Source organism: Corythoichthys intestinalis, chromosome 1 (genome assembly GCF_030265065.1).
Source record: "Corythoichthys intestinalis isolate RoL2023-P3 chromosome 1, ASM3026506v1, whole genome shotgun sequence".
Taxonomy (NCBI): domain Eukaryota; kingdom Metazoa; phylum Chordata; class Actinopteri; order Syngnathiformes; family Syngnathidae; genus Corythoichthys; species Corythoichthys intestinalis.
This window is the reverse complement of record NC_080395.1, coordinates 8,850,028-8,864,195: the sequence shown is the minus strand read 5'-3', so window position 1 is coordinate 8,864,195 and position 14,168 is coordinate 8,850,028. Positions and strand designations below refer to the sequence as shown.

At 39.8% G+C, this 14,168-nt stretch overlaps 1 protein-coding gene across 2 annotated transcripts; it reads left to right on the top strand.

The window, feature by feature from the left end:
- Positions 1-240: 240 nt before the first annotated feature.
- Positions 241-13,713, top strand: LOC130916178 (gastrula zinc finger protein XlCGF52.1-like). 2 transcript variants are annotated; one of them, XM_057836693.1, is made up of 2 exons: positions 241-326; positions 11,423-13,713. In XM_057836693.1, the coding sequence occupies exons 1-2, from the start codon at positions 299-301 to the stop codon at positions 12,616-12,618; spliced, it is 1,224 nt and encodes a 407-aa protein (XP_057692676.1). In that variant the 5' UTR covers positions 241-298; the 3' UTR covers positions 12,619-13,713. The 2 variants fall into 2 exon arrangements, with proteins under 2 accessions (XP_057692676.1, XP_057692669.1); XM_057836686.1 differs by having other exon boundaries at positions 258-326; positions 11,420-13,713.
- Positions 13,714-14,168: the final 455 nt, after the last annotated feature.

Sequence of the window (14,168 nt, the reverse complement as noted above, 5' to 3'; positions counted from 1 at the left end):
TATTTGGACGATTTAAAATTCTCTTTAAACCAAGGCCCAAGAGACTGTGCAAACACTACAGCTCGTGTTGAAAATAACCCTGACCCTTTTATTAATTAATAACATTTTATTTTCTAAATGTACCGACTGTATGTAAATTGTTCACCCCATGTTTGTATATTTGTATTTGTTGTGAATAAAGTTGAAAAAAAAAAAACCTGATCACAGCGCGTAAATGTTTCTACTTCCTGGTCACCTGACACAACGTGTCTACCCATCCTGGACTTGCCGTTGTTTCGTGTTCCCTTCTCATCACCAAATGAGCTTCTTCAAAGCATTCTCATCCCGTAAGTACCCAAGATTTCAGTGGGCTAAAAGTCCGATTTTAAAGCTTAGTGGAAGTCGTTTGGCTTTGTGTTCAAACTTTCTAGGCTTACATAACTTCGTTTTGTTTAGCTTTGCTCGCTAGCCAAGACACGTTAACGCATTTCGATTGCTTTGGCTGAATGTCACTTCCGATTTGTAAATTTTATTTTAAGGGGCGGGTCGTTCGATAAACATGAGTGATCACATTTCATTGAATGACTTGTCTTGAAGTTGCGACAAAACACTACTGACTGAAGGCCAACGCAATCCCAAACATCATGTTAAAGTGTACAGACGTGGAAGATGAGAAGAAACCAGGTGTTCGGCCATTCCTGCGGCGAAACGCTCAGGGCGCTTGCGCATGCATCTACACGCATGCGCACATCGGTTAGAAGCGGCGAGTACTCACTATTTTTGTTTTTATCGGTTGTTGTCACCTACGTCATCACGACCACCTGAGCCGCCATCTTTCGTGTATCTCAGTGACCTGGACTACATCCGCCCCGGTCACGTTTGTTTTGTTGACAATTTTGCGGGTAAGCAGCCACGCGAATGTCACATCAAAATGGGAAAAAGCCAGAAGAACGACAAGACTCCTTACGTGGAGAAGCTTGAAAAGGAAGCGAGAGATCGGTATTTGTCAGTTATGACGTCAGTTATGGTGCCTCTGCTGTGGTCTGGAGACCAAAGATGACCTGGTTGCGTGTGATAATGAGATCTGCCCCATTATTATTTAACCTGTGTTGGTCTACACCGCATGAAACAGATAAAGACGTGTTGGTTCTGCTCTCTGTGCTCCACTTAAGTTAGTGGTGGTTAGTAGTTTGTGATTTGTTTTAACTGACAATTTGGCAACATTAAAAGTACCTGGCCAAAGTAGTTAACTGTCATCCTTTGTATAAACATTATTATGCGTGTGTGTATATATATATATATATATAATACAGTATTGACATATGCTGTACTTACAAAGAATAGGATTCAAGATGACTTAATATGTTTTATTAAATACAATCAAGTCACAACAAAATACAAAATATCAATAACAGCTAAGTTTGAAAGGCTGAAACGGTTAGCATAGTAAATGGTATAACAGTACAAACTACACAACAGTTGGGCAAAGGTTTGTAAGGGCACCGCATACATAAACAATCTTATCCAACAATGTGCAATCTTCACCATCACATGGCAGAACCAAGTTCATAGGTATAGTTCCTGTTGGATCTTATACTTCTGGCAAAGATGACCAATTACCCGTTCAACATGGATCCTCAAATGTGCTATCTTCCTAGTCTCCTCCACATCTCTACCAGCTAACTGACAGCGACCTTTTGTGGACGCAGGGAGTTTGATCTCTGCACATAACATACCCACATGTTCTTGAATATCAAAGCCTCTGTCAGTCAAGACAATGTCCCCGGGCAAAAGGTTATTAAAAAAAGCACTGTTCAAGGTGATATGTTTGTCACTTGTGCGACCACCCCAACCTTTTGACATCAAACAAATTCCCCCCTTTGGTGTGATTCCAGTCAGGTATTTCATGGTGTAGTTATGCTTGTAACTAGAAACATTTGCGCACGTGCCTTAAGATTTGATGGTTTCTCTGTAAAAATTTCAAAAAACTCAATAATCACTGCAACTCTGCGCCTGAAGGACTCAACAAACTCGTGAGGCATTGTTTTATAGTGTTTTTCTCTGTTGGGCCAAACAATTGCTCGTCTCAAGTTAGCATGTAAAAAGAGCACCATGCCACTGAACACTCAATACACAGTCTTACGGGAAACATGGAATATGTATGCAATGTGTAGTGTAGGCAGGTCCAAACGTAGGCGCATGAAGGTCAGAAGGAGCATCTAAAGGGCGCTGACGGCTCCTCCTGTAGCTCACCAACGTCTTCCTCCATCCTCAATTTCTCACGCCTACTTTGCCTAGAAGAGCGGTCCACGTTGGTGGGCTGAACACATGTGTGTCCCAGGCGTAAGGATGGTGCCCAGTCAGGGTCTGCCTCATTTATTTCATATGCTGGTTTTCCTGAAATTATAAAAGTCGTATCGGTCATACAACAGGTTAACATTAGTAACTTAAAATGGATTTTAAAGCTTTGTAGTGTGTCTAAACTGGTGGGACCTGCCCTCATATGGCACTTTTTATTTTTTATTTTATTTTTTTAAGTTTAACTGATCATTAGGCATAACAAACAAGCAGAATATTCTTCTGGTGATTTAGTAGATCTGTAGTCTCCTCCACAGAGTGCTTGGTCAAGCATATCAGTAGCCTAACCGGGAGGTAAATATCGCATTTTTTTCTAACACATCTCCCATACTTATAATCATCCATTGTGTCCTGTTACATCTTCATTACTACCCTTACATTATTACCTTTGAACTGTTTTTTGTGTACTAGTACCATACGGTGAACGCCTGTTGCTTATGCACAGTTAGCCAGTAGGGCTACAGTTAGCCTCTCTTAGACACTAGCGTGGTTAGCCAAAGTAAACAACACAACCACACGCCATAAGCGTTTAAATGCAGTCAGTATCAGCATCCGAAGAACATTAACACTTCCAGTTACTTACCTTTATGGAAATGTAGGGTACAGACCGACATGTTTTCAGTTGATGAATAAAAAGTGATGGCCTTTCTTCTCACCACTGCAGCCATTCGAAGCCTCTTGGTCAACTCATCTGGGAACTCATCTGAGTTCCATATCTTCTCTTCCAGGCGGGAATGCTAAAAAAAAAACTATCCCATTCTTTTTGCATTCGTTTTATATCATGGGACCTAGAATGGCAGTCTTTCACACAACACGAGTGTACCATTTTCAACGATTACCACGCAGAACGGATGCCTAGCAAAGGATCACGTCGCGGGCTTGTTGTTGCTCTGCAATACACGAAAACCCACAATGCATTGCGCCAGAAACGTCACGAGACAAGAACCGATTTAGTTATTTAGAACCTTTTCACTGCCTCAAAGATACTTTTCGCATGTATTACCCTCTCATACTTTTAACCATTGTTTTTTTTTTGTGTGAGCTTTGAAGCAATTGACCACATTAGTCACGTAGCGTATTTAAACGGTTCATATTTGATAAAACTACATTTAAGTGTTTTCAGCAGGCATTTTTTTTAGTACGTTATTCCTGTATGTATCTAAACAAAACAAGTTTAGAGGGCACGGTAGTACTTAGGGTGTCAAATTCGACTAATGTAGACGTTTCGCCGATGTAGGAGATTTTGGCAGAACACCGGTGTTCCGCCAAAATGTCCTAAAAGCGGCGAATTTGACACCCAACGTACTACCGTGCGCTTTCAGCTTGTTTTGTTTAGATGCATACAGGCAGAACTTACTAAAAAATGCCTTGAGAAAATACTTAAATGTACTTAATACAAATAAGGGTGGTTTAAAGTGCACGTGACAGGAAAAAGCATGTTTATTTCTAGTGATGCACGATAATGCATTTTTCAGCCGATACCGATAACCGATAATTTACTCCTCGTTCCAACCGATAATGTCAAGCCGGTAATTCTATTAAAAGATTTATGTAAAATTTTAAAGTAAACACAAGAGAAAATATTACTGTGCAAAAATATTATTGCTCTTTTTTTCAACATCAAATGTGAACAAGTAGTAAATTCCAACATCTAAATAAAGACAGTCTGACGTTGTATAAGGGAAAAACTTTTGGCAACAATTACTTACAGAATAAATACCTAAGTTGCACAAAAATGGCTTTAAAGTGCATGTGACACGAAAAAGCATGTTTATTTAGTAATACACGCGGTATTTTATGCTCCTGAATGATATGGACCGCTTGGATGTGTGTGGAAGCGATCGCTTTATTTATTTAGTTTTTTGAATCCCGCGCCATGAAAATGAGTGACTTCCGGCTTCGGTCTTGCATTGAGGAGGAGGGCGCTGTGACGTGTACGGTAGAAGGCGTCCTCTTCACTATACAGCGTACTGTTGTGTATGAGGACGAAGGATTCAGATGATTTTGCGGATTAATCGTTTATGTTTCGCATCACGCTAGCTGAATGGCTGCAGAAAAATCATTCTGTATGAGGGAGAGGCGTATGCGCCTTTTTGGAGTTTGAAAAGGTTCCCATTCGCCGTGGATATTGGCCAAAACAAGCCCGACTACAGTGGGAGCATTGGACTTACCAGGAAGTGAGTAAACATCTTGTTTAGTATTATATCAAATATTAATACAGCTATTACAAAGTAAACACTACAAACTTTCTTTAAATAAAGGACTACTTACGTTTGATCATTGATAGGCATGTAAAAAGCTCTCCTCATGCACATTAGCAGCACGTTAGCTCCACAACAACTGCAGCCGCCCTCCTCCGGGGAACAAACTGTAAATTGCTCTCCGCCGGGCGGTTTGCCGATCCGCAAAGACAATCGACAACCCAGTCGTCATGTCAAATAATCCAGGCTAGTGTGATTTTCCGCTTCGAAGACTTTGAAACATCACTCGGTTCGGGATAGCATGTCGGCTAGCTGTCACATCTTTTGGTTTGTTTACATTCTCCGAAGCCGGGGAAGGGAAATGACATATGTCCGATTTAGGTGTCATAAAATATCGTTCGGGAGGTAAATGGTGTTATACTTATATAGCGCTTTTCCACCTTTCAAGGCGCTCAAAGCGCTTTACACTATCTTGCCATCCACCTACTGGTGACGCAGCACCAGGAGCAATGTGGGGTTCAGTGTCTTGCACAAGGACACTTAAATGAGTTCATCAGGGTGGAGACTTGAACCCACAACCTCTGGGTTGGGGAGCAACTACTCTACCACTGAGCCACGCCACCCCGCAAGGTGGTGCGACAGTAAAGGTGAAGTTGACAGTTTTGACCATTATGGAGTCATTTTGCCATGTCGTCCTGAATAAATGCATTTTTATTATTTCATATTCCATTTAGCACAAGACTGTTATTTGTCATGACCATGCTATTTATTTAGCAATTGGGGAAAATACTTGGATAAAAAGAATATCCTGTAAAAATATTGGAGTAGAGCGACTGAAACAATGACATTTTGCGGCTCTTCGTCGCGTTTTCCTCGTTCTGAATAATTCCCCCTCAATGGGCTGAATAGTAAAACCGATGAGCCCAGTCTACCGCTGACGTCATCCACCTGTTGGGGACGCTAAAGCCCTATAATGGTAGGTGTGGCTAACCAGCAGATTAAAAGACTAATTTCTCGTCGTCTGCGCTTTGCTAAATTGTTGTATATAGTCGAATCGTCTCAAAATATGATTGTAATTCACATAATAATGCCATTTAAGACTTTTTTTTTCATGTCGTATGCTCTTTAAAGTGCATGTGACATGAAAAAGCATGTTTATTTCTAGTAATGCACGATAATGCCCTTTTCAGCCGATACCGATAACCGACAATTTCCTCCTCGTTCCAACCGATAACCGACAATGTCAAGCCGATAATTCTATTAAAAGATTTATGTAAAATTTTAAAAGTATACACAAGAGAAAATATTACTGTGCAAAAATATTATTGCTCTTTTTTTCAACATCAAATGTGAACAAGTAGTAAATTCCAACATCTAAATAAAGACAGATTGTCTGACATTGTGTAATGGTAAACTTTTGGCAACAGTTACTTACAGAGTGAATACCTAAGTTGCACAAAAATGGCTTTAAAAGTAAGCCATTTCTAACGTATAACATTACTACACAGCAAAAACACAACTCCTTAAAACTAGTTAAATTCGCTTGTTTTCAGTGTAAATCTTATGGAAATAAGTGAAATTAACTGCAAGCACTTCAAGTATATTTCACTCAGATTTCTTGAAGAAAAATAGCTAGCTGAAAATAAGCTTAACAGCCTTATTTTGAGCAATAAATTATTATACATAATCCTAAAAAAACACTTGTCAGAAATGTTCTTTATTAAAGAATATGTATGGTTCAAAACATTATTTGAAAGCACTTTTTTCTTGATTTAGGTGAAAAATGACATTTTTTTTTAGATGTTTGGGCTTAATGAGAACAAATGGCAATATTTAGTTCAAGTAAGTGGAATAATCGGGCACATTCATCTGTTAACTATTGTTTAACGCTCAAAACAAGATGGGGAAAATTATTTGACTAGAGTTAAGTAGAATGATCTGTTTAAAACGTCATAAATTTAAAGCGTACTGCATGCATTACTGACTGGATGACTTCTTTGTGTGGTTTGGTGCATGTTACAATTATCAACTAACCACTGTGCCGTCATGACAAACATGCTTACTTGACATCACTTGTCCAAATGTCCGTGGTAAAACTGTGATCGGCATGTCTTTCACGAAGAATCGTGGTCGTATAAACTGCATTATTTTTTCATCCAGTGGTTTGGCTATCGGGTCATTTTGGGAATTTCCCTCCGTCTGTGCCCTTCAGTCTGTCCGGCCGCCAAATTAGCACCCGCGCCAGGCCTCTGTCTTGAATCAGAGTGGTGGCGGGCCCCGTCGGAAGACTGCTACTTGTCGTCCATCGGTCTCGTAAGGTGTTTAGCCATAGATGGGAGTTTACCACCCGCTTTGGGCTGCATTCCCAGACAACCCGACTCCGGGAGGACCGCAGCGTCTCTGTATCGTCACAAGCCCCGTAGCTTCCTTCATAGTTTGTGTTTACAATAGCTTTAGCATTCGTGCTAGCAGCAGCCTTGTATTAGTTCCAAAAATCTTTGTGATGCAGTTTTAAGTGGCTGCTGGGTTAGTGGTGTTCAATGAGGACGCTTTCTTTACGCCTCGTGGAACTTCTGCAGTGCATGTTTTGTAGATGGCGAGAGCGTCGTTTATTTCATTTCACACACGGGAAAATCAACGCACGCTAGTGAGAGCGCCTCAACACCGATGTGTAACACCGCCTCCTGTATGACGCCGTACTCCTCAACCCCTCCTCCCACAGGGGCTTCAGAGAGGAGAGGGGTTGAGCAGCAGGCGGCTGTGTAGAAGTGGAGAAAACTGCTTCGGTTGCGCACATTTGGAGGCTAAATCAAGTATATAATTATCGGATTGCATTATTGGTTGATTTTTAAAAATTTTTTATCTGTATTATCTGTGTGACGTCATAATTGCCATTATCGGCCGATAAGTATCGGTAACCGATATTATCGTGTATCTTTATTTATTTCATAATACACTCGATATTTTATGCTCCTGAATGATATGGACCACTTGGATTTGTGTGGAAGCGATCGCTATATTTATTTATTTTTTTGAATCCCGCGCCATGAAAATGAGTGACTTACGGCAACATTCTCGAGTTGAGAAAGAGGGCGCCGTGACGTGTACGGTAGAAGGAGTCCTCTTCACTATACAGCCGTACTGTTGTGTGAGAAAAACTAAGGATTCAGCTGATTTTGCGGATTAATACGTTTATTTTTCGCATCACGCCAGCCAAAATAATGGGCCAAAATACCAGCAGCATTGTGTGAAAAGCTTGTGAAGAGTTACAGAAAACGTTTAGCCTCTGTTATTGCCAACAAAGGGTACATAACAAAGTATTGAGATGAACTTTTGGTATTGACCAAATACTTATTTTCCACCATGATTTGCAAATAAATACTTTAAAAATCAAACAATGTAATTTTCTGTTGTTTTTTTTCTCCAGATTGTCTCTCATGGTTGAGGTTTACCCATGTTGACAAGTACAGGCCTCTCTAATATTTTCAAGTGGGAGAACTTGCACAATTAGTGGTTGACTTAATACTTATTTGCCCCACTGTATATACTTGTTTTCCTCAGCGTGCTCCATTCTTTTTAACCGCTCTGCACTTTGTTAGGCGTTCTCTGCCGCATTGAGTTTTCCGTCGCGCATCGTGACGTGACGGACGATCAAACCCATCTGACAGTTCAGAATGAGAAATATCTTGTTCATATCGGATATTAAACTACCTCCCTTATGTGGTTTCAGTCTGTCTCACGAAAATCAGATTTCTGTGCTTTGGTACAAAAAAATCAGATTTTGACTGCCAGTAGGCATGTGCCGGTATGAGATTTTGACGGTTTTCACGGTATCACGGTATTGCAATTATAGCTCCAAAATGTGTTCTTTTGAGATGTATAGGTTAAAAAAACAACTTTTTTCCATTGAACAGGATTTTTTTTTTTTTTTTCAGAACATAGTTGCAAATTGGAATATGAATGTATTGTTAAAATAAATAAATTATCAATAAAAAAAACAAATATTTTAAATAAAATTAAAATATAACGTAGACCAGGGGTCAGCAACCCTGGTCCTCGAGTGCCATTATCCAGCTTGTTTTCCATGCCTCCCTCCTTTAACACACCTGGATCAAATAATCATGATCGTTATCAGGCTCCTGCAGAGCTTGCTGATGAGCTGATCATTTGATTCAGGTGTGTCAAAGGAGGGAGAGATGGAAAACAAGCTGGATAGTGGCACTCGAGGACCAGGGTTGCTGACCCCTGACGTAGACTGTACCCACAGCTCAAGTTGCTCAAGTTTAGAGCAAGAACAAAATTAATTCTATAAAAAAAGTAAAAACTCTTCTGAATAAAATTTTAAGAAATTTATACTGCATAATATTTTTTTGAGGATTGAAAAGCTCGAGTGAAGTTTCACCATTTTCAGCCACTGTGTCAACCTAGTCTACGTGATGTCATGCCTTTGTGTTAGAAAGAACAAAGAATTCAAAAGTTAATAAGTTAGTTAAAAATGTATAAGTTAGTTAAAACGTAAATATTGTTGTGGAAAGGTTTCATCTAAAAAATTTTTTAAAAAATCATTGGGAGTGAGACCTCTCCTTGATCCAGCGAACGTGGATTTGTGCTTAGGGCAAGATCATCTTTCCTCAATTAACGATCTTTGATGCTATGCCTTTTTTCCCCCCTTCATTCAAGCGAATCAAGCTTGTTTTATCACTCTGCGGCTGTAACACTCGGCGAAGTTGCTCTCCCAGCTAAGCCTAGGCTAACATTCGTCTTTTATAAGCTTTTAGTTAGTTTGTATATCGAATTTCAAAGGAAAATGTTTATTTTGTTTTTGGCGAACTTTTTCATAGTGCTAATCTGTTTAGCTACTCACACATGGAAAAATACAGTTGTACAACGTTTTAAATGTATTCATTTTGTATATTCCACTTACCACGATTTGAGAGCTCAATAAATCGAAGAAAAGAACGCCTTATGTTTGGAGTATTTGTTTTAAAGATGCACCGATACCGATACTAGTATCGGCAGGGGGCGCCGATCCGGCCCGAAATGGTATCGGCGAGTACCAACAAAGACGGCGCCGATACCATTTACCGGTCCATTATTATAACATTTGACCACAGCCTTTTTCTCCTCCTGGTGCTCACTACACTCTGTCTCTGTGTTGTGTGATGACACGTGAACACCAAGCAGCTATCGCTATTAGCCTGCTCTAGACCAATGAGAGCGGGCCAATAGCCACTCCTGACCAATCAAAAGGGGGCTTTTTCATATGGACGAAAAACAAACCAGGAAATATGGCGGCGGGCGGTCGGGAAATATTTCCAAATAGAAATCCCGTCGATTAAAATCAATGGCTGCATGCAAGATTTGAGGCCTGAAAGTTTGGAGATGTGGAGTTAAATCGGCCAGTTTCAATACCTCGAACTTGATAAAACATTTGAAGACGAAACGTGAACGAACACAACGAGTTTGAGCCTGCAAGAGCAGGACTGCTATCCAGAGGAAGAAGGCCGCTGGACCGGAGCAACAATCTCTGGTCAGTTCATTTCGTCTACTTTACTTTTATTGTCTTTTACTGAAAGAAATGCCGCAGTAATTTGGGAAGTGTTTCCAAAGTATTGTTGCCACCTTTCAGAAATAGAAATAAGGGACTCCCACCTCCCGAAAAAAAGGAGAGACGGGATGCTGTGGTCAATTATACGAGGTTGAACCTCGATGCAGACAACAATCGGGGATACATAAAAGGGTTTAATGATTGCAAACAAAAAATAGCACGCGATCGCAGGATAGTAGAAATAACAAAAGGAGTCCGTGACAGCAGGTCGACGGACAAACTAAGACGATAGGCAGCGGTTACAAACGAGAGCAGCACACTAACAGAAAAACCCAATGCAGGGGCATAACAAATAAATGTAGCGAGATTATTGTGCCAGATGTCAAATAGCGATCAGCAAGGCAAATATCTCGGCAGTCTTCTCTGAGATCACCCGTGCTTAAATGCTGCGTTGATGAGCCTGCATTGGATTCAAGTGCCACGCCCCCACGCCCAGCAACAAAACACAATCTAACCAGCAGCAGAATGTGAAAATAATTTCATGAAAGTTGCACTGTTTGGACTTTGAGAGGTTTAAAAAAGTTTGTTCAGTTCATTCAGAGTTAATTATTATGAATTTATTTTTACTTTCTTACTGTTGGGCTAGTATTATACATGTTTTATTAATTTCACAAATTTAGCACTATTTTGGCCTTTGAGAGCCAAAGGTTTATTCAACTATTGTCTACTAGGGTTTAGTGTACTTTTTCCTATTTTGCAAAGGTAAGCAACAGCCTGACAAAGCCTTGATAGCAATGATTTCACATCCAATTATGTAGCTCTTTGGGGGGGGGGGGAATATATATATATACATATATATATATAAACGGGGTGGTATGGTATTGGTATCGGCCGATACTGCACAGCCAGGTATCGGTATCGTGGCCAAAAAATGGTATCGGTGCAACACTAATTTGTTTAGGGTTTGCTGGCTGTTTAGCCGACAGTCACTTTCACACACAGAAACAAACGGGAGGGGGTCAGCGCTGCCGCGCCACGCCACTTGTGGCTGCATTTTTGACACATGAAAAATGGCGAATACCGTACTACGGTCTGACGGAAAATTTTAGTGGTTTTGAAACTGCGACGTTTTCATACCACGGTAATCCGTGAAACCGGTAACCGGCACATGTCTAACTGCCAGTTTGAACTAGGCCTTAGTGTCTGTGAAAAATATACAACATTAAAATGATGGCGGGAGACTGAGCTAACCTCAACTTTAGCAAATCATGTGATTTTTTATTTTTATTTTTATTTTTTTTAATATATATACTTTTTTATATCCAATGTCCCGCAGACGTCACTATAAAAGAGCTTCACCCTGAGAAGCATGATCACCTCCACATTAAAGAGGAAGAGTCGGAGATGCCGTACATCAAACAGGAGGCTGAGCCAGAGACCCCCAACATTAAAGAAGAAGAACAGGAAGATGAAATCACCAAGTTTCCAATAACTGTTTGTGTGAAGAGTGAAGAAGATAAAGGTCCAAGCGAAGAGAGCGGAGCAGCGAAACTGTCGCGTGACAGCCCATTTCAGCACCTGACAACAAAAGGAGAAAGACGATCGACACCCGTCAGCCAGTTAGCTCCGCTGTCGGACAGCGACGATGTAACGTCACACTCTTCTGACTTTCACACTGATGAGGAGGTTAATGACTTGGACCGAAATGCTTCAAAATTCTTAAACAAGCCATCATTGAAAAAAGACACAAAAGTGTTTGGGGGACCTTTTACCTGCTGCTTTTGTAATAAAACATTTTCTGGGAAATGGCACTTAAAAAGACACATGCTTAAACACACCGGGGAGAAGCCGTTTGGTTGCACATTTTGTGGTAAAAGATTCACTGACAAGGCATATTTGAACGAACACACAAGCGCGCATACTGGAGAAAAGCCTTTTGTCTGCACATCTTGTGGTAAAAGATTTACCCAGAAGAAAGGATTAAACCAACACATAAGAACACACTCTGGAGAGCAGCCTTTTATCTGCACAAACTGTGGTAAACGGTTCGCTGATAAGGGAGGTTTAAACAAACACACAATGACACACACTGGAGAGAAACCTTTTGTCTGCACATATTGTGGTAAATGTTTCACTGCTAAGGGAAATTTAAAGAAACACACATTAACACACACTGGAGAAAAGCCTTTTCCCTGCTCAGTTTGCCATAAAAGATTCTCTCGGAAAGATTTACTAAAGTATCACACTATAACGCACACTGGGGAAAGGCCTTTCTCCTGCACACTATGCGATAAAAGATTTTCTCGCAAGTTTTACTTAACAAAACACTCGCTTACACACACTGGAGAGAAGCCTTTTGTCTGCACATATTGTGGTAAAAGGTTCACTGAGAAGGGAAGTTTAACCAAACACACAATCGCACACACTGGAGAAAAACCTTTTTCCTGCTCAGTTTGCCATAAAAGATATCTCCTAAAACATCACTTAACAAGACACTCGCTTGCACACACTGGAGAGAAGCCTTTTCCCTGATCAATTTGTGTCATCCGGAAGGAAGATTTAAACGATCACACAAGAAAACACAACAAATTTACTTACGGCTTACTGCTTTTGACAATTTTACTTCTGATTATCTGAATAGTTTCATGGAAGATTTCTTTGTTCGTCTTGTGCATTGGACCGTAATTTTCGGACTATAAGCCGCTACTTTTTCCCCCTCATTTTGAATCCTGCGGCTTATATTCCTGTGCTGCATATTTGTTGATTTATTTGGGTTAATAGGTAAGGTAATACAGTGCCCTCCATAATTATTGGCACCCCTGGTTAAGATGTTTTTTAGCTTCTAATATTTTTTTTAAATTCAAATAATATGGGACTTTAATGGAAAAAAAAAAATCCAGCTATTAATAGAAGTGCATTTATTCAGTGGGGGAAAAATCCCACATAAAGAATTATTTGACATCAAATGTGTGTCACAATTATTAGCACCCCTGGTGTTAATACTTTGTACAACCCCCTTTTGCCAACAAAACAAGGTCTGGGGACTGAGATGGCCATGGGAGGAGCTTGATTTTTTTGTCTGGTGAACCATTTCTGTGTAGATTTGGCCATATGTTTAGGGTCATTGTCTTGCTGAAAGACCCAGTGACGACCCATCTTCAGCTTTCGGGCAGAGGGCAACAGATTTTGATTTAAAATGTCCTGGTATTTCAAAGGATTCATGATGCCATGCACCCTAACAAGGTTCCCAGTAGGCATGTGCCGGTATGAGATTTTGACGGTACGATAACCGTGGACAAAAATACCGCGGTTTCACGGTATTGCAATTATAGCTCCAAAATGTGTTATTTTGAGATGTATGGGTTAAAAAAATATATTTTTCCATTGAACAGGATTAAAAAAAAAAAATTCAGGACATAGTTGCAAATTGGAACATGAATATATTGTTGAAATGAATTATCAATAAAAAAAACAAATATTTTAAAGAAAATTAAAATAAATATAACTTGTAGACTATACCCACAGCCACAGCTCAAGTTGCTCAAGATTAGAGCAAGAACAAAATAATTTCTATAAAAAATTAATAACACTTCTGAATAATTTTTTTTTAAAATTCTACTGCATGACTTGCCTTTTTTTTTTTTTTTTTTTTTTTTTTTTTTTTTTTTTTTTTTTTTTTGAGGGTGGAAAAGCTCAAGTGAAGTTTCGCCATTTTCAGCCACTGTGTCAGCTCTAGTCTACATGATGTCATGCCTATGTGTTAAAAAAAACAAAGAATTCATAAGTTAATAAGTTAGTTTAAAGTGTAAATATTGTTGTGGAAAGGTTTCATCAAAACAAAACAAAAAGACTGGGAGCGAGACCTCTCCTTGATCCAGCGAACGTGGATTTGTGCTTAGGGCAAGAGCATCTTTCGCAATTAGCGATCTTTGATGCTATCCCCTTTTCCCCTTCATTCAAGCGAATCAAGCTTGTTTTCTCACTCTGCGGCTGTAACACTCGCCGAAGTTGCTCTCCCAGCTAAACCTAGTCTAACATTCGTCTTTGTAAGCTTTTAGTTAGTTTGTATATTGAATTATGTT

What these genes read in the sequence shown, in the direction of transcription:
- LOC130916178 (XM_057836686.1), top strand. Translation starts at nt 299, where the DNA reads ATGAGCTTCTTCAAAGCATTCTCATCCC. An exon ending in CTTCAAAGCATTCTCATCCC is followed by an intron (nt 327 to 11,419) that starts GTAAGTACCCAA and finishes TCCAATGTCCCG; the next exon opens with CAGACGTCACTATAAAAGAG.